At 34.1% G+C, this 22,253-nt stretch overlaps 1 protein-coding gene across 1 annotated transcript in view; it reads right to left on the bottom strand.

Moving 5' to 3' along the window:
* Nucleotides 1-508: 508 nt before the first annotated feature.
* The window catches only part of LOC140146671 (transient receptor potential cation channel subfamily M member 1-like), a 112,717-nt gene continuing 90,972 nt past the window's right edge, over nucleotides 509-22,253 (bottom strand). Inside the window, exons 3-4 of the mRNA XM_072168540.1 lie at nucleotides 4,573-4,615; nucleotides 509-926 (exon numbers count right to left, since the gene is read on the bottom strand). Coding sequence (XP_072024641.1) covers nucleotides 876-926; nucleotides 4,573-4,615 — 94 coding nt within the window. The 3' untranslated portion in view covers nucleotides 509-875. The remainder of the gene's footprint in view (nucleotides 927-4,572; nucleotides 4,616-22,253) is intronic.

Genomic DNA, 22,253 nt, shown 5'->3' on the forward strand with positions numbered 1-22,253 from the left:
CGATGACATGCTACAAATTCGATAATAGATTATATACAATTAACAAACATCTTCTCTATCGAAGACAAAGCAATTCGTACAACAAAAATGTAGTCAAATAGAGTACTTCTGACACAAACATTAGCTATTTTATTTGAAATATGTTGTATACTAATATTTAATATAGCAATCGTTCGGTAACGTATGTGACATCCCAACAAACGACAAAATAACATTTATTTTACGTTAACACATAACATATCCACGTATCATTCATTGAATTACGAAGACTTTTTTTACCCAATTAACTAAAAAAATTCAAACTTCGTGTCATTTATATTTTTCTTAATTATTAAATGATCGAAATTTAATGCATTTTAAAAGTTGATGACTTGATTGACAGCATCACTCCACAACATTACCCCATTTATACTAATGCATTTGGGTATTGAATTAACGCTTATGCTTTTCTCATAATCCCAGTGAAACTTTAAGACCTAAGATATGTTTTGTACGAACGGTAGTTTGGTGGTTACCATCCCGAAAGCCATGTATTTTATTTACATCTTCAAACTTGGAATAAGAATGTTGGTTATTTGGCCTAATTGTTAGGTGGTAGAAAACATGTGTTACAAGTGGACCTCTCGCCTTTAAGACATTTTATCGGGATTTTTTTTAAACCTTTCCAAAAGAGAACAATTCATAATTTATTCCTGAACATACTTTGTAAAATACACTCATTTGATTTGAATTAACCTTTGCAATCGGCTTTTCTTAGTGACTGTGTTTTAACTTTTCCTTGGCATATATTTCCCAGCGTTTCCCAGAATTTCCTAATGTTTCGTACTTAACAACATAGCATCTTTAAAAAGAAGAACACGCTGAGAAGAACACGCTTAAGAGGAGAAAATCATCTCATCCTTGTTGATCTCCTCGCCGTCTTTAATCTGGTAAATAAATAAACAAGCACACGTATGATTATTTTGTTAATTATCACCACCATTGGTTTGAGGGTATGTCGATCATGTTCCATCGATTTTTTTTGTTATCATCAAATTAAAACTGACATTATGACACATTAGTAACTGCTTTAATGCTTGATGGTCATACTACAGTCAGCAACATAAACATGGTAACCTTTCATGAATCATGACATTATAGCCAAAGGCCGGCATACCTAAGAATAACGTTGCGGCAACTTTTAGATTTTCCTACAGTATGATCTCCAAACTAAAAGTCAAGTTTGTCGGACCGGAGATTTCAAAGACAGATCAAGAAGATCTGCAGAAGATCGGTACATCAGACTGGCAGGACTTTGAAACCGTTTTTAATGAAACAGTGTGGTATTCTTTATTCATGTTTACTGGTGCAAATGGCGCAGACAATGACAGATTTGGCACATTTTGTTTGAGACCTCCTTGTCTTTCAAAGACAGTTACTCAACAATAGAATAAGTTATGATCACAAATTTAGTGTCATTTTTGACAGGAAAGAACAATGCTTGTATTGATATGAAACAATTTGGAAATAGATTTCAAATATTTCCGATATTAAGCCGTTTTTTGAGGAGTTTATATAATGCACTTAGTAAGTGACAATCTTTATTCAATGAAGCATGGGATACGCATACACCATTTAAGGAAAAGAAGTTCAAAGGACACATCCCCGATTGAATTAATGGGGATTTTCTGCAATTATGTAAATACAGAGACTATTATTATGCTATACGGCGCATAAAACAAATGATCACGCTGATTGGGGCATGGCAAGGATGTTAAGAAATAAAGTAAACAACATGAGGTACTATCTCTAAATATGACTGTAATGAAGTTGTTACTTATAATATGCAAGACAGTAAAAATTATGGAAATCAATTAAGAAAATTGCTAGTGCTCCTTGTGTATAAATTCTGATAGTGGTCAAACAAATTCAAGTGGTATTATTGCAAATGAATTTAACAATTATTTTACATCTATCAATAATACACTTGATATGCAATATGATAGTAAAACATGTATAACTTGTCCAAGTAACCATTTATATTGTAAGCAATACTGTACTGTAAATAAGGTTAAGTTTCTAAGTTTCTAGAAATGTACCTCTGATTTCGTATTAGAACATTATGTAATACGGATAACAACAAATCACCTGGATTTGATCAATTTAACATGTTTAATGTAAAGTTACTCAAATTGGCTGCACCGCTTATTTCTGATTGCCTGGCCTACATTTGTAACTTGTCTTTAAGCAATTCTGTATCTTGAGAACTGGAACAAGGCACACGTAACACCTATTCACAAGTCAGGTGATAAAAAAAATAATGTTGGTAATTATAGACCAATTTCAGTCCTACCCATTTGTCAAAGATTTTTGAAAGGGCTGTATATAATCAATTATATGAGTACTTAAATGATGCAAATATTCTCTCAAGTACATCTGGTTTCCGTGCCAATCATTCAACGACTACAACTCTTCTTGATGTTCAAGTTTTTGTTCTGAATAATATGGATAACGGATATGCTACAGGTATGATCTTTCTTGATTAAAAAAAAGCTTTTGATGTGGTAAACCATGACATACTTATTGATAAACTGAACAGAGGTGGCATAAATGGTTATGAACTGTTTTGGTTTAAATCTTACTTAAATAACAGATCCCAGGCTGTTAAAGTAAATTCTACTCTCTCCAAATTTGAATATATCAATAATAGGAATGCCGCAGGGATTACTTTTAGGGCCATTGCTCTTTATAATGTTTGTGAATTGTTTACCATCCACTGTAGATTGTAATAGTCATGTACGCTGATGACACAACCTTGATTTGTAGAGCTTAGAATGAAGTAGATTTTCAAGCAAAATTGCAATTAAACATGTGTAACGTAGCAAGGTGGTTAACAGCTAACAAACTCATTTTAAATGTAGATAAAACTAAATTAATGATCCTTGGTAACAATCATATCATAGATAAATTTAGTATTTAAATCTTATATACAACAATTTTATAATTGAAAAGGTTGATGAGTTCAAATATCTAGGTGTTAAGTTTGATTAAAATATGTCATGGTCCTCTCACATTGATTATTTATCTAGAAAACGTATCAAAAGAATTGGTATTATTAGGCGTTGTAGACATTTTCTTCCACATCACACTCTTGTTATGTTATCAAATGCTTTTGTAACCCTTAATTTTGATTATGTTAGTTCAGTGTGGTGTGATTTTTTTCTTTTTTATCAAAGAAGGCTTCAGTTTTTACAAAATAGTTTAGCTCGAACGATTCTGTGTGCTGATATTAGGACGCCAGTAATAGACATGTTAAACTCACTAGGGTGGATCCAATTAAGAGACAGAGGGAAAAATCTTTTTTTTTTTACACTTTTAAATGTTTAAAAATCTTAGTCCTTCATATCATCTCAGTTTGAATTTGTTCATGAAACTTATTCTAATGTAGCCATAAATCATTCCTCTAATACATTGATTGTTCCAAAATGCAACACTAATTCTGGATTGCGTATATACATTTCACGTCAGAGTTGCTCATATTTGGAACAGTTTATCAGCAATGATTAAAACTGATATGGAAAATATGTCTTTGAGACAATTCAAAACAAATGTTCTCATTTCATGTTAAAATGTATAGTTTATGAATTCCTAATTGTGATTGCATGTTTTTGAATATCTTATACTGTATCACTCGTGTGTACTGTTATACTTAATATTATATTAGCCTATGTTTAATTGGCTGAGGGCCTGCTTGGAAGTTGTTACCTTCAATAAAGAAAGAATAATCTAACACAATGACCGCAAGGATGTTCCTTCAATTTGAGATATCAGTGTCTTTAATTCTCTGCAACGGATGCAGGACTAACAAAGTTATGCCCATGGACGTAGCCAGCTTTTTTTTTCTTTCTTTCTTTCTTTCTTTTTTTTTTTTGTGGGGGGTTATTTTTTTTCCGGGGGAAGACGAAAAAAATCCCACATGCATCATTTTGACCCGGTATGGGTATTAGACATATACTGGTTTGTTTTAGAGAGAATGTACATATGAAGTCTTAGCTCTAGTATAGAGCCTCTCTGCCATTGCCCAGTAGCACAAGTAATTTATATGAGGTCTGACTACTACCATACCACAAGCAATCTGAGTTGCGCTACGCGCCTCGATGTCGGCGCTACGCGCCTCTTCACGTCTCGGCGCTACGCGCCTCAATGTCGGCGCTACGCGCCTCTACTGTTTGGACATCGCGATCCGAGGGAACTGACCAAGTTCTAGTGAAGTCTTTGAGCTTCCAAAAAAAAGCTTTGCGCGGACAATGTTTGTATTTTACACTATTTTGGCCCATGATTGGCCCTTTTCTTTTCTCTTGCCTTCCCGATTTTCTCTTTCATTTTAATTCACTTAATCACCTAAGGTGGTATGTAAAGTCAATTCAATATTATACGTCAATTAGCACAACATTATACACGTCAATATGCTGAATTTACTTCTTACACCACTTTTACGTATTGTGAAACATCACAGAAATAGTCGGTTGTTATTTTTGTATGGCGTAGCGTGAGTCATCCGAATATACTGCATTGCTTATAATATCAACTTACCGACTTTTCAATGTCTTTCAACAGGGCAAGGATTCTGTCGTTACTGCAAAGAAAATGTTACAATTGACTCCGATTAAAGAAGAAGTAGCTTTAAAGAAACACACGGTACAAAAGGCATACGATTTTACTTACTAAACTTACACTTTACTTATCTGATATGATTAAGCCGCAATTTCTATGAAGATCGTCAGGCATGAGCGGTGGTAGGTAACTTAAAAGGGAACACTTTTAAAAGTGATGAAAAGTTTTCATCACTAATGTCATGAAAAGTTTTCACCACTAATGTCATCTTCAAACCGTATTTTATCTTGTCATTAATAGATTTTAAAGACATCTTAAAATTTGAACCATAAGAAAAGCTATTTTAAAGACCCTTTTTCATTAAAAACTCGTCAAAATGCAAAACCAAATAAATCATTGTTTTCCCGCAATAGATCGCGTTCTCGTAACGCGTACTGCGACGTACAGCTAGCAAAGACACGCACACATGGTATTCGGGTGAGGTGATTGCTGATTCTTAGTCAGTGGGAGTGGTCTAGTTCGTAGACACATTTTTGATTGGACAATCGCAAGATTTCGGGTGCCGTTTATCAGCCCGTAGACGACCCCACGTCATCATGCGTCTTGATAATGCCTTACACGCTTGTAGAGGTGCGCGTATGTATTGCGCTGTAATGCGTAGACTAGTGCGGAATACGCGACGCGCTAGCAGTACGCGCAACAGAATACGTGAAGTTGTAAACAAGTTTCGTTCATTTTATAATGAGGGAGTTTTCATGACGGTAACTTAGTTTTTGCTTTAAAAAATTTGTTTACAGTTATTAAAATAATATTTAACTGACTAAGAATGAGAATAAACGAAAAGAATTTTTATTTTGCCTATCCTCTACCTATGATAGACGACAGGCAGTTCCAATATTTTTATCGTAGTGGATACCGGCTGCGCCGGCATCCACTACTCAAAATATTGGACCTGCCTGTCGTCTATCACACGGTAGAGGATAGGCAAAATAAAAATTCTATCGTTTATTCTCTAATTGAGGCGCTGGAGTCGCCCATCGCGATTACTACCATCAGTAGGCCTAATCGATAAATTTCGCCAAAAAAAGCGCTGGTAGGGGTATAAATTATAGTTGTTGTTTTTTATATGAACATAATAGTGAATTTTTTGTTTGTTTTGTTTTTCAAGTTTCATTCTGAACTTGAAAAGATGAAATTTATCTGTAAGAAATAGTTACCCGTAAGAAGCCCTGTAATGATGACACAATCTAGTAGATACGATAGAAAACGTAGGCCCTAAATATTTTGCTAGTAGGCTAGACTTAGCCCGTATAGTACATCATTATTATGCTTATTATTTTATGTTTAAAAATTTGTTTTATTTCATTCATTCATTCATTCATTCATTCATTCATTTCATTTCATTGTTATTATTTGATTTACCAAGTTAGTGTAGTTGGACAAGAATATAGGCCTATTATATTTTATGCAGTCCCAGCCTTGGTTCGGGGGCCTCTGCGGTCGTTCAGTCTCGTCTTAATTTTGAAGACCATAACAATTGGGCAAGCAGTACCGGTAGGCCTATATTAGATACCCAAGGCGCTGAATAATGTTTCAAAGTGTTATTAAAACACGGATTTAGGATTCGTTTTCAAACGTTCTCTACTCCTGATTGACCGTTAACGCAATGTCAAAAACGTTGACATTTTAATACATCATATCGACCATCTAGGCATAGGCCTACAACTCTATGTCAAAAATGTCGATATTTGAAATCGGCATACCGAGCACGCGTTTATGAAAGCATTTTCGTCAATGTTTTAATGCTAAATAATTGCAAACGAGAAATATAATCGAAAACGCAAATTCGTGCTTTTTTCACAACCAATTTTATTTCTACATTTCCATTAGTAGGCCTATGATTGCGACAAAAGCTTCTGGTTTTACATCACTTTTTGCGAATGTTTTGGCCGAATGCCTTTTTATTTGCAATGTCTGGCTTTCAACTTTCACGTTTATAATAATGTTTTCTGCATACTTTAAAAGGTAAACTGCTTTAAAGCATTTTTCGTGAATGTTTTCATGCAGTGTTTTAAAACACTCTTTATAGCATGGTCCCTATACGGTAGGCCTACTGCATATTAAATCATGCAGGGCCGTAAAACCACACTCTAATTTAAACCCATAAGTGTTCCGCTTTCTACTTTTGAAATTCGGTTTTGTTAGGCTATTGTCAATTTCCGTGTTTTTCCGTTTTCTTGTGACCTCTCCATGTTTTGCCCATTTAACATTTGGGCCTACTTTTTGTCCGTTTTACAAGAAGTTTATTCAAGACATATTACAACTTTTACCCCACTTTTTACACGTTTATTTGATTGAAAATAACAACAGACACACTTTTTTGATTTCTAAATATTTGACAACCTTATTGTGGCATTTAGGCCTATAATAGGCCTATGACTTTTGTACGTGTTTGATATTCCGTAAAAAGTTTAGAATAAAATATGATAACAACAAACATTTACAGTAACAAAAACGGAATATTGAGTAATGCGACACATCAGAATCTTTTAAAATTTTACTTGGGATTCGTGTGGTGTAGGCCTAGCTATACGGGCGTTAAAATGTCTAACGGACGGGCCGCTGTGGTGCCTCTCAAGCACCAACTAAAAAGTAAAAGCAACGAGTAGTAACAACATCATGTGTGCGGTTCAGAAAAGGACAATGAACATAAAAATGCAATATTTGTCAACACCAAAAAAAAAAAAAAAAAAAGAAAAAGAAAATCACCAAAAACGATAAATTAAAAACATTGCTTTTTAGAGCAAAATTATGAAAATTAGGACAAAACAGAAATCGCAATTATCATGATTAGCATTACATTGTGACTAACAGGTGCATCTCATCGGACCAATAATTATAGGTTTGGGTAATTAGAAATAGGCCTATCACGAGAAGCGCCCGACCCGAGAACCGCGAAATAGCGAATGATGGGTTTCCAGATTATGGGTAGGCCTACCGAACTACCGAATTAAGCATCACACATATAAAACAAACAGAGTTGATTTAGTTATGTCAAGTTGGGTCTTGATCATTGAGAGACGCATTTCGCAGTAGTTTAAAAGTCAGGGCAGGTAAATGGGTAACAGGTTTAGGTAATTAGAAATAGGCCTATCACGAGAAGTGCCCGACCCGAGAACCGCGAAATCTAGTATTGTATATTTTACCTTCTAAATCACCAAAAAAATGCCAATCTGCTGCAGTTGGACGCCCCTTCTCATTTTCTAACTTGACCAAACGTCACAAGTCACGTCACATTTATGGAATAATCTTCAAAAATGGACTTAAAATCCGCTGTATTTTTCTAAATCGTTCATTTTTGACCACTTTTAACCATTTTTGGTCCATCATAGCGTCTAAATGAAGCATCACTGAGGTAAGTTTTTAAGTCAAACGTTTAGATATTGTCAAAATCTAGATAGTGTTTTTAAATTTTTTTAAATTAGGGCCTAGAACTTTTTTTATCACCCATGATTCAAACATTTGAACACAGGTCACACGTTTTTACTGATTTTTTGTCTATATTTTAAAACTAAGCAAAATTTCGAAAAAATAAAAAAAACTTTCTACATTTATTTATCTAAATTAATAAAATTCATGTTTTACAGTTTTTGGTTTTCAAATTAATTTTTTATGGCGGACCAAAACTTTTTGGTCAAAAAACCCGTTTTTGGGGGGATTTTTTCAAAAATGATACTTTTTGGCCCAAAACTGATATTTTAATTGGATTTATGAGCTCATTTCCTTTCAAAAAATGTATACTTTTATATACTTTCCAAAAATAGTTTTCGAGTTATGAGGTGAAAAAAAAATGGATAATTAGTGATCCTGTGTGCCACCTGAACCAATAAATACTACGAGGGCTGGTCAATAAGTTCCCGCAACTATGGTGTATCTCCGCTCATGCATGACTTGGATGGCTGTTACTTACGCTAAATTCAAGTTTGTACTTTTGTCTTTCAAAACGAATATGTATTAGCGATGCTGAATGCTTAATTACGTAATGACATTAGCATAAACACAATATTGGCAACACTGACACTAGATGGAGTAGACGTGTGATAGCGGTGCTCCTGCCTCCAATTGATTTATACACGATTGATTTATACACAACGATAATGTACTAGTATACTGGATTCGTATCTTATACTTTAAAGCATACTATCCCCGGGCATACTATCGTCCTGGTATATAAGCTGACTGCCGTCGTGAGTATATACGCCTGAATACCAAATATATAGTCATGGGTGAGGATAAGCTGGACATAATAATAAAGCAGCTAAATGATTTGAAGGACATACCACAGAAACTGAACGAGGTAATAACACGATTTGATACCTTTTAGAAAGAAGTGAAGGAATGGAAGGACGGGATTGATGAGAGTTTGCAACATGCACATGAGGAAATTAAAGAATTGAAAGCGAAACTTGAAGCGTTAAATAAGACCAAGTATGCCAGATATGATGATTTTGCCACACTGAGGGATGACATGTACAGGGAAAACCTAAAGCATAGAATTGACAGTTATAAACACAATTTGATATTTTGTGGTATACAGGGAATGGAGAAAGAGAAATGGGAAACTGAGAATGCCCTGCGTGAGTTCTGGATTCAGTGTATGGGGTACCTGAAAATTGGGCCCACTCCATCATATTACTTGACTGCCACCGACTACAAGAGCAGCAAGGCAGACCTACCAACATCATAGCCAAATTTGCACAAATGGGTGACCGGGATTTCGTTTTGAGCTACGCAAAGAATTTGAAGGATTACAAAGTAAAGACAAGAACAGGAGACAGGCAACAGTATTTCGTACAACAACACTATCCAATGGAACTACAGGAACAAAAAAGAGGACTTATGCCTCTCTTCAAGAAGGCTGGTCAAGCTAAATTACCCAGGACCTTCCGAGTTATCGGCACAGAGCTGGCATTGTTCATTAAGAAACAAAGAGTTCGCCCCGGAGATCAGATCCCTGGTACACGTCCAATTCCAACCCATTTGAGATTTGCAGATGTCGCCAATTCCATGCCTGAAATGAATCAGAGTCAACGGTCCACAGCCTCAAGTGTAACTGGGGGATCAGATACAGAGAATGAGTCGTCAATGTCAACACCGAGTCCTCCACCAGAAAAACGTACAAGAACAAGAGAACCAGACGAAGACTCTCCAAGTCTGTTAAGCACGTCAGCAATACCACCATAGGTTCTGATTTACATTAATTAGGTCCATCTCTTTGCACAACTGACTTTACTTGAAAACGGACAACTCTATAACTCCAGGACTGTGATTCGGATTTCGCATTTAAAACCATTATAAAAACCCATTGATTCAATATTGCATATATTTTCAAGATTTAAATCAGGACCCCAACACATATGCTTTATGCTCTTGTATATTGACTATACGGAACAAAATATTTAGAAATCATGCAAAATTAATAAATTCATATTTTGATTCCTACAAGTCACATTAACATGTGTATCAGGATATTGTGTTAGTTTGTTATAAGAATGTCAGTTTCCCGGTGAATTCAATTAGCTTTGTGGCCAAGATCTGTGTAAAAAAATCAACTTGACTTGACAATCTAGTTAATCAAAAACAAAAATTTTCTATGAAATTTAGATAATTGATTTCCTTCTCATTTAAAAAAAAAAAAAAAAAAAAAAAAAGAAGAAGAAAAAGTGAAATTCAATAGAAAATCATATGTATTTCTTTTCAGTTCGTGTTTTTATCCTTCTGTCGCTTTTACGGAAGTGAAAACACTTTTGTTTGTATTTATTAAACAATTATTTGTACCTAAAGAAGTATACTGCTTATATTATATAAAATATTAAATGATTGTCAATTCACTTTTGATGGAAGCGTGGAAGTATGTACGTATGCACATATTGAGACGAAGCTTAACGCTGAATGATAAAAATGGTAAATTTGGAAATTACCTTAAAAATGACTGGATGTTGTATCTAATAATATTTTCTTATACCCATGTATAATGAAATGATGATATTGTATTTGGAAGATGGGAGTAAAAGTAGAAAGGTTGGCAATAGGATTTTATATAATGATTTAGTGTCATTGATGTGTTTATTCCACATCAATGTGAAAGTAGAAAGGTTGGCAATAAGATTTTATATATGATTGGTGGTCATTGATGTGTTTATCCCACATCAATGGTCGCCAAACAAAACAAAGAAGATGAGATTCTCTGACATTATATAATGCATAAAAGCATTATCCATCATTGAAGTATTATCATTGAAGTATTATCATTGAAGTATTATAGTCATGCAAAAAAATAAATACAGTTGCAAAATTGAAGGTCGATTTATTATGACCTGATGTTGGAGTAAACAGGTTAAAAATAAGTTGTTGTTTTTTTGTATACTATTGTATATCGTTCATGTCATCGATTGGTGTGAGTACTAAATATAGCTCCTTCGAATTAAATTCAAAGTTTGGCAAGATGAAAAGATATGTCGAAATGTAATCAAAATCCTAGTCATAATAATAATAACGAAAGGAAATAACAGATATTCTGTACTTTTAGGGAGGCGGGACGCGCGCTTCATCTATGGTTGGTGCTCAATTATATAATTTGGCAATTTGTTGTTGTTTTCTTGTTTTGTTTATGTGTCGTCAAACAAAAATGTTTCATATAGTCATGCAGGATGTATATAACTGTATAAGTAAGTCAAATATAATATGATGTAATTGTATGATGTCATCGCTACCAATAGCAGATGATTTAAATTGTACCTTCTCAAAATATGATAATATGGTTTTCAACCCTTTGAGATATGATAACAAGTATATAAATGAGGATGTGTACGAACAATATAATGCTAATAACTGTAAGTACATGACCCCAAGTGAACTACGGAATAATAGTATTCTTCATGATCATACATTTTCTGCACTGAATGTGAACATCAGAAGTTTAAAGAAAAACTTTCATAAGTTGAATAATTGTCTAAAAGAAATTGATCATAATTTTACTGTCATCGGATTGACCGAAACACATTTAAAAAGTAAACCGCATAATTACTATAATTTGCCTGATTATGAATTTGAATTTACAAATAGATTCAATCGTGAAAAAGGAGGAGCCGGTATATACGTATCAAAAAATGTTAAATATAAAGTGAGACATGACTTAAATAAAGCAACACAACATTATGAATCTTGTTTGATAGAAATTGATCAATCAAACCAAAAAAATGTGTTGGTTGGCGTCATTTATAGGGCTCATACATGTATTGACAGTTTTATTGAAGAAATAAATCCGATTCTCGTAAAAATCACAAACGAAAATAAAATTACATATATTATGGGAGATTTTAACATTGATTTATTAAAAGAGGAGATACATAGACCAACTCATGATTATTTGAACATGATTCTGTCATATTCACTGTTACCAGCTATTACAAAACCAACTAGAATTACGGAACATAGTGCAACGCTAATTGACAATATCTTGACTGACAATTATGACATTAATTCTGCGATATTGATTACTGACATAAGTGATCACTTTCTGACTATTATTTCAACTAGCATTAAAGTAAGGAAGAATCAAGCAAGTAATAAGGACACATGTTGTAAAAGAAACCTAACTACCAGTAATGTTAATCACCTAAAGGAAAAGTTATCAAGAATTAACTGGACAGAAATTTTACAAGGTGATGATGCCAACAAAGATTATAACATGTTTATATCTAGGCTTCAAGATCTAATAAATGAATGTATTCCATTGAGGAAATGCACCAATAATAGGAAACAAAATCCGTCATTGCCTTGGATTACTGGTGGTTTGCTGAAAAGTATAAATAACAAAAATAAACTTTATAAAAAGTATAAAAACTCACCCACAGAAAACAACCTTAATAAATTTAAACTGTATAGAAATAAACTACATAGCCTCATCAGAAAGGCAAAACGTCATTATTATGAAACAAAGTTTAACAAATCTAAAAATGATATGAAACAAACATGGAGAAACATCAATAATTTACTTAAACGTAAGAACAGCAGTAAAAATAATCAAACTCAATTTAAAGACGATTCAGGTAATCTCATAAGTGATCCTCAATTAATTTCTGACCAGTTCACTGAATTCTTTGTACACATTGGTCCGAAATTAGCCGAAAAAATTGGAAATGGTAATAAAGACTATCATGAGTATTTACTACATCCTCTTCAGAATAGTATGTTTATGTCGCCTATATCAGAACATGAAGTGATAAAAGTCATTGACAAGCTTGATTGTAATAAAGGTCCAGGTCATGATGGAATTAGAAATGTGCTAATCAAGAAAATTGCCAAAGAAGTGTGTTCCCCACTTGCTATGATATTTAACTCATCAATATCACGTGGTATTGTTCCAAAAGACCTTAAAAAGGCTAAAGTCGTTCCAATTTATAAAAAAGACGATTCCCAATTATATTCAAACTACAGACCAGTCTCAATATTACCTTGCTTTTCAAAAATCTTAGAGAGGCTAGTTTTCAATAGATGCCTGTCGTTTATGAATAAATACAAAATTTTAAACGATAGACAATTTGGCTTTAGGAAAGGTTACTCTACTGAAATGGCAATAACTGATTTAATTGACAATATTTATAACGCCATTGATCAAAATGAAACCACTCTGGGTATCTATTTGGATTTATCTAAGGCATTTGATACTATTCAACATGATATCATATTATACAAACTTGAATATTATGGCTTTAGAGGAACATGCTTAGAATGGTTTAAAAATTACCTATGTGATAGGTCTCAGTATGTGTGTTATAATTCATGTAATTCTAAATTGAAAAATATCACATGTGGGTTCCTCAAGGTTCAATTCTTGGGCCTCTGTTGTTTATATTATATGTAAATGATATTATTATTACATCATCGACTCTGAAATTCGTTCTGTTTGCGGATGACACTACCATCCTATATTCTCACAAAAATCTTACAGACAAAATAGAAATGATTAATATCGAACTAAGAAAAGTTACAAACTGGTTTAGAGCGAATAAGCTATCAATAAATGTTCAAAAAACAAACTTTATGATTATGGGTACACCTCAAAAAACATTTCATTTCAAAAGCAATACAAACGTAATGTTCGATGGAAGTGTTCTTCCAAGAGTAAATAGAACGAAATTCTTGGGCATTATAATGGATGAAAATCTTTCTTTTAAATATCACATTGAAGCAATATCTAACAATATCTCTAAAAATGTAGGTATTATGCATAAGTTAAAATATTTTATTCCTAAAAGAATAATGTATTGTATATCTTCTTCATTGATAATGCCGTATTTGAGCTATGGTATTCTGATATGGGGAAATACACATATGATTTATTTAGACAAACTACTCAAATTACAGAAAAGAGTCGTAAGAAACATTTCTAAGAGTGATTTTAGGGCTCATTCAGCCCCACTATTCAAGAGTCTTAAGATTCTCACTGTCTCTGACATGTATAAATATTATCTTGGAATCTTTATGTACAAGCATTCTGTTAATTTATTACCAAAATTATTTGAATGTTATTTTATGAAAAGAAAAAATGTCCATACCATAAACACAAGACGAAAGAACGATTACCAGTTGGTTAGAAATAAGACGGCTTTCTCATCCAGAGGAATAAGATCATCGGGTCCCATTTTATGGAATAAAATATCTCATGAGACACAAAATTCTAATTCTACTAACATATTTAAATCCAAACTTAAATCAGATTTAATAAGTCTCTATGAGTAAGGTACAAATTTTCAAATCATTTAAAACTACTTCATATACTTCATATATTTATTCAAAAAACTTATCAATACACTATTATTATGGCATGTTTTAAGTTATGTGATGGTAATTTCAATTGTTTGTCGGCATAATTTTATGTGTTCTGTCCTTGTGTTCCCTCGTACTTTGCTTTAACATAGGTGTAATGTAATGTAATGTAAGATGGAAGGTGTTGTCCACCTCTGGCCTCCTTTGGCCTTTTGGACAGCTCCGCCATGCCTAATTAGTGACATGTTAACCAATGAAATGTGTGTAATAATATGTATGTATTGGCATGGAAAATAAAATATCTATCTATAGCGTATGGGCACTGCCTGATTTATGGTGAAAAGTAGTCAAGAAAATCTCGCGCCAAATTGAGGTATTGTTACATAATTCCAAATAGCTCGAGAATAAAAGTATAGAATCTGGCACGGTTTTTGCAGCTTTATAGACCGATAACATAGGCATGATGCTGAACTCTTTTTAGACATATACCATTTTTATTAAAGAAAAGAAATCGTGTTGAATATCTCCAATTTTGAGTAGGCTTTATCACCCATTGTTCTTTACATAATAAGAGATAGAAAGATTAATCGATGACAAAATTTAAACAATGGTACCTGGTTTGATTGGGTATCTACTGATTATAAAAAAGGGAGGTCCCAGTGGTGAAACCATAAATATTTCTTTCTTAATGAACCCTTAATTTCAAAAGGTCTTGTTTTTGTAATTAAAGTAGCACACCATAGAGTTGCTCTGGATTGAATAAGAAATTTGATTTTCAAAAGGTATGTCTAATTCTAGCATAAGACTCGGTATAGCAATTCACTCACACAGCTACTGTTCCGCAAACCTTGTATTAGTCATATTTTTAGCGCGTTTTTGATGAATTTGTACTTTTTCATACATTTTGGTACTTTCAATCATGCATACCATCAACGCATGCGCATATTTCTATTTTTGTTGCAACAAATTCTATTGTCCTGACTATGATCTCTAATACCATACCAATAATCATATTTGTTTTTGTTTCATTTTGGAGATAATTTGGATTCTTTCTTCTGCCGTGTGGGCTCTTTTTCGCGATTTTCACACCATTTTTGCTTGTTGTTATAGGCCTATTTTTGGTGAAGTTCAAAGACGTCCCTTTCCTCATCTGTTGACGGATACATTTCTTCTTTCACAATTATCAATTCTCGCTATTCGCAATAGGGGCGCCGCCAACGGTTTGCATGGAAAAATCGTGATATATCATGAAAGTCGCCATCCAAGTCGCAATACGATATTACCATGTATCATGGAAAACGTGATATTTTTTAGTTTGTCAATATAACGGTATTACACGCAAATCGATACAGAAAAATTAATTGTGCACATTTCAAATCACATTATTAAGTATTATTGAGTATCGATTCGCGTGTAACACCTTTATTTTGACAAACTAAAAAATATTGTCACGTGTTCCTATGTAATAGCATGGTAATATTCGTATTGCGCGACTTGATGTCGACCTTTTCCCATGATACATCACGATTTTTCCCATGATACATTGCAAACCGCTGGCGGCGCCCTTATTGCGAATAGCGAGAATTGAATATACTCAGATTACCTCATACCAAAAATAAGGCTTGTAAACTGCTTTGGTCCTTACTTCTGCTTCTTTTTATTACACGTTCCTCAAAGCCAATTCAAATTTCTCGCCAATGTTGACAATTGTCAGTGTACATATAGCAATGACTTTATGCAAATGAGATTACATAATTAAAGGTACTCTGATACTAATTGTTGTGCGTTTTCAAAGACAAAGGTACAAACTTTATTGATCGTAAGTAACAGTCATCTAAGTCATGCATGAGCGGAGATAAATAATGGTTGCGGGATATTATTGACCAACCCTCGTACATTGGGCTATTCCAGATAAAGTATGCACACCCCCCATAGAGGATATTTAAACTTGATGCTCTAAAAATCTGGAAATCCTCACACTGAGAGCAAGAAAAGTCTGGAAATCCAGATAGCAAGTGTGTTCAAGGTGGTTGAGGAAAAAGATTTTGATCAGGAAAAAAACTGGATTTCCATTAGCCATCCCAATAAAATTTCTGGAATTCCAGCAGTGAGAAGCAAAAAAGTCTGGAAATCCAGTTAACAATATTGTGTTCAAGGGGGTTGAGGAATAAGATTTTGATCGAAAAAAAACCTGGATTTCCATTAGCCACCCCCCAAAAATTTCTGGAAATCCAGGAGTGAGGAGCAAAAAAATCTGGAATTCCTAACTGAAAGACAAATAGGGCATAAAGGAATAGTGTGACAAAAAAACTTATAAAAGTGTTGCAAAATGCAAAAAAAAAAAAAAAAAAATTGAAATCCCAATTAGCCATAGAGGAATTATGTTTACGATGACCAAAAAAACTTGGCAAGCATTATAAAATGGGGGGAGGAACCTGTAATTCCAATAGAGCATAGCTGTAAAACTGTTAAAAACAGTCCTGATTTCAGTTTGCGTATGGATGTGTATCCGATCGTCTATAACGTGACCCAAAAATAAAACAAATTAACGAAACAGCCACCAAAATATATGAATTTCCTGGATTTTTAAGAAATTTTGGACCAAAATTTAGCTTATTTGGCATCAAAAAATGTTCCAAGTTTTTATTAGCCTATAAAAATTGAGCCAATATTCCAGTTTTGAGCAAAGTCTGAAATGCCTCCCCCCCTTTTTTTGGTAAATGAAAAACAAGTTCACATGAGCAGAGAAGATCTCTGGTAGGAGTGATGAGTTCAAGACCTATTGGGGTTCACTGAACTTTTATTAGGGCCTACATTTAACAAGTTCAACAAAAGTCAATACTATTACGTAATTGTTCATGGTACATATGGCACACACACACAAAGGGAAAATCAATATTGTATTTTCTTGGTCATAAACCTTGCCTCCTGCAGTAGCCCTGTTTATGTTTCCAATCATCTGGTCTAAAATTTACTGGTGCGCATTTAGAATATTTTATGATAGCTGAGAGAACTTTCTTAATTCTGTGTATTAAAAAAATACAAATCTACCCATCGTGGCTTGGGGTTTTAATAACAGGCTTGATTTCCGGAGTTGATTGGTTTTCAATGATGGATACAAATTTTAAGTTTAGCATCAGTTTTTGTTATTTAGTTAGGTTTTATAAAAAGTTTTAAAAAACAAATAATAATAGTATTAAAGGCTACGAAAAACCCTTCTATACGGGCCCAACCGTGACAGCTCGTGACCCTGAATTTGTGTTTTTGAGAATTTTTTAAAACATTTATTTTGCTTAAAGGAGGATTTCGTGATCCTAGCATCCTCTTTTTATGACATTTTTCAGTGGATATCCACGTAAAAAGCTTATTCCCAAAATGTCAGTTGATTCCAATTTTGCGTTTGCGAGATATGCATGAACGAAATTCAAATTTGACGATATTTTTGCTAAAACGAATTAATCTGCAAGACATTTTGGTACATAAACATTACCGGTATGTAGCCAGAGGTTTCCAGTTTTGAAAAAAAGTGGGGGGGGGGGATGTGGCTTCAGATTTTGGTGATATTTTAGGGTAATTTTAGCCTCCCCTCCAAAAAAAAAAAAAAAAAAAAGCCCACAAAAAAAAACCACCTAACCCTACTTGAACTTCCATCCGCCCGTTGAACATGGTGTGGTTTTTTCATCGCCTAAAATACTTTTAGCCAATATTCCAGTTTTGAGCAAAGTCTGAAATGCCTCCCCCCCCCCCTTTTTTTTGGTAAATGAAAAACAAGTTCACATGAGCAGAGAAGATCTCTGGTAGGAGTGATGAGTTCAAGACCTATTGGGGTTCACTGACCTTTTATTAGGGCCTACATTTAACAAGTTCAACAAAAGTCAATACTATTACGTAATTGTTCATGGTACATATGGCACACACACACAAAGGGAAAATCAATATTGTATTTTCTTGGTCATAAACCTTGCCTCCTGCAGTAGCCCTGTTTATGTTTCCAATCATCTGGTCTAAAATTTACTGGTGCGCATTTAGAATATTTTATGATAGCTGAGAGAACTTTCTTAATTCTGTGTATTAAAAAAATACAAATCTACCCATCGTGGCTTGGGGTTTTAATAACAGGCTTGATTTCCGGAGTTGATTGGTTTTCAATGATGGATACAAATTTTAAGTTTAGCATCAGTTTTTGTTATTTAGTTAGGTTTTATAAAAAGTTTTAAAAAACAAATAATAATAGTATTAAAGGCTACGAAAAAACCCCTTCTATACGGGCCCAACCGTGACAGCTCGTGACCCTGAATTTGTGTTTTTGAGAATTTTTTTAAAACATTTATTTTGCTTAAAGGAGGATTTCGTGATCCTAGCATCCTCTTTTTATGACATTTTTCAGTGGATATCCACGTAAAAAGCTTATTCCCAAAATGTCAGTTGATTCCAATTTTGCGTTTGCGAGATATGCATGAACGAAATTCAAATTTGACGATATTTTTGCTAAAAACGAATTAATCTGCAAGACATTTTGGTACATAAACATTACCGGTATGTAGCCAGAGGTTTCCAGTTTTGAAAAAAGTGGGGGGGGGGGGATGTGGCTTCAGATTTTGGTGATATTTTAGGGTAATTTTAGCCTCCCCCTCCAAAAAAAAAAAGCCCACAAAAAAAAACCACCTAACCCTACTTGAACTTCCATCCGCCCGTTGAACATGGTGTGGTTTTTTCATCGCCTAAAATACTTTTAGATTAATAAATAACATGACACAAAAAACTGAAATTTTGACAATAATAGTTTTTTTCTGATCATTTTAATGTAAATTTTGACCAAAGTATCAGCAAATTCATATAGCGATGGAATACAAAGATTACATATAATTATATAACATTTGAAAGAGGGACTCTAAAATTTAATATACATTTAAAAATCCGAAAGCAAAAATCAAGAAGTGCATATTAAAATTAATTTATATAATGTAAAATCCGGACATTGATTTTGTTTTTTTAAATGTTTTGTATCTGGAGTGCCACATTACAAACCAAATGTCATACGAATCCGTCTCTTTGATAACATTTAAAAAAAGGACTATGAATCCAATATCATATTAAAATTCTCATCAACATTAACTGTATACTACGAGGGGCGGTCAATAAGTTCGTAGAACAAGGTACTTGAAAGAGTAGCCAAATTCTTTCTATCTCACTCTTGAGCATGGTCACTACAAACCTTAATGCACCCGTCGCAATTTTTCTTGAAACCTTCTATGTCAACAAAATGGAAGTCTTCCGATAGCTCCTTGAGCCACTCCTCAGTGAAGGCCCAACAGCATTCATCACCAGCAAACCTGATATTATGAAGGTAGGACTTAAAATTCTAAAATAGGTTTCACTAACTGGAGGCCATGCCTGAACCACAATATGGTTACTTTAGTTAACTGACCCCTCTGTCGTAAATGGCAGCTTGACAAACTAAGAATAGCGTACAGGACACAATCCGAGAACAGTCACATTCCTACCATCAACCTTCTTGACATGATGGCTTGCCTCAATTTTGCTATCAAAATTGTATGATATATGCCTATGATTGTACTTTCATTTGGCAAATGATCTGTCATCAAGACTCTCCCTGGATCTCAGAAACAGCGATGAAGACCTTGCACTATGGTGACTGAGTGATGATCTTCTTAGGGGTTGGAGATCCAGGTGCTTCCACTAAATGTACTCGTAATTCCAGTGATTAATGTATGTCTTATCACCTTAAGCCACATATAGATTAAACTTGCCTCGGTCCTCATTCTAAGTGTATAGAAGGTGTGGACCTGAATATGCCAATTGGTATCAATTTTGTACATGAAGATTCTGGGACCCCATCTAGAAGACACCCTGGAATACCCAATGTTAATGGATTAATGTTGAAAACACATTCATCAGAGTTGTCATATTTTGTGGCTATCTCATCTTTCTTTGTTGGCTCTTTATTCATTATCAATGCCACTGTACCAGCACGTATATCATTAGTGGTGACGTCAGGAAGTCTTTTGGACCTTGGATGATCTTCAAGGACGCCCATTCCATTCTTGAACTCTAAGAACCATTTCGTTGCTGTTGAATACCAAGGACTTCATTACCATTTACAGCAACTGTACATTGTTAAATTTCATTTGAGTTTTCACCGCCGTCTGGAGAAATTTCCATAATGACCCTGTATTCACTTCTGGTAGTACCTGTGAATTCATGGAGGTAGGCTTCCTCTGAAGAGTGTCCTTCCCATATACAGTGATGCAAAAATCTAATATCTTTGCAGTAATGTTTTGAAGGAACAAGCTTTCAAATGAGACCAAATTCAATACCGTGCGGCGACAAAGTAGCATACCGAGTCACAAACTTTTTGACCGCGTAGCTAAAAGTAAAACTACTGTTCTTTGAATGGTACAAAATGCAGTTGTTCAATCGAAATATAGGCCTGTCCGAAATTTTTAGGTGGGTAAGGGAGTGTTCATAAATACTTTGGGGGGGTTGGAAGATATTGGGGTGGGATCAAAAAAAAAATTGGGTCCTAAAAAGGGGGGATCAAAAAAAATTCAGTCCTTAATAGGGGGGATCAAAAAATTTGAGGGTAAAATTCCGGGGTAAAATGTAAGAGAAGGCATGTACATTCCAAAAAATGAATGTTAAGTATTCAATAATCTCAAGCTACAAATCAACAAAATGTGTGCACTTTACAATTTGGATGTAACACTATGGCTCCAATGAGTAATAACTCCAAATGGTATAGCTAATGAGTTAATGACCATAGGGGTAGATCCCGGGGGGAGGGGGGATAAATCTCCCCAATATATTGTTAGGGGGGATGGTCCATACAATCATCCACGCCCCCCCCCCCCAATGTTGACGCCTGTATATGGGTTTCTAACCAACATTAACCCCATATTTGGTTATTTTAAAATAAAAAGTGCCAATTTTTTTGTGCTTCGTGCAAATTAATTCCAGTTTTGTACTACATGTATATTTCACCAGTTTAGCTTCAATATGGCAAATTTTTTGGGCGCTTTGTGCGCATTTGTACCATAAACTTATTTTGTCAGCAAAAGGTGCTGGATTCACTGGACTTCAAGAAATTTTCACCAACCATAAAAAGGGGGATCAAAAAAAAATCCACCCTTTTTAGGGGGGATCAAAAATGTTGACGTCCGAGGTTCCAACTTTTCCAACCCCCCACCAAAGTATTTATGAACACTCCCTAATGTATATGAAACAAATAAATATCCACATCATTACCATTTGTTTCCCAATTTCAAAACAAAGTTATGTTTTAGAAAAGGAAAACAAAACATATATACAAGAAAAAAATAAATCACAATTTAGACCAAAAACTAAGTTTTTGACCAAAATCACGTTCATGATCTTTTTCATTTTTTCAGCTTGTATGGATTTTGGCGATTTTGTCCTAAAAAATTCAGAATTCTGCACACATGACTGCAGAAAAAAAATCCACAAAACCTTTCAGTTCAGTTTACTATTTGATGCATTTTAATATATTAACCCAATAACATTTAAATTTTTGGTTGTGAAAAAAAGTCAAATGGACTGTTGATCTTGTGCCATGTCGGCCACGATTTTTGGCAAATTCTAAAAGCATGATTTCTGTGCCTCGATTTGAAAAAAAAAAAATGATATGTTATTAACCTATAAAGTGCCATTTCATAAAAAAAAAACCTTTGACACTTTCACAATATGCATAATGTATGAAAAGGTAAATATGTACTTGTGTTAATTTTGCTTCTAATTGGTATTTTTGTCAAAATAAGTATCAATATAAGAGTGCACCTAAGATCTGACAT

This window comes from Amphiura filiformis, chromosome 2 (genome assembly GCF_039555335.1).
Source record: "Amphiura filiformis chromosome 2, Afil_fr2py, whole genome shotgun sequence".
NCBI classification, from domain to species: Eukaryota; Metazoa; Echinodermata; class Ophiuroidea; order Amphilepidida; family Amphiuridae; genus Amphiura; species Amphiura filiformis.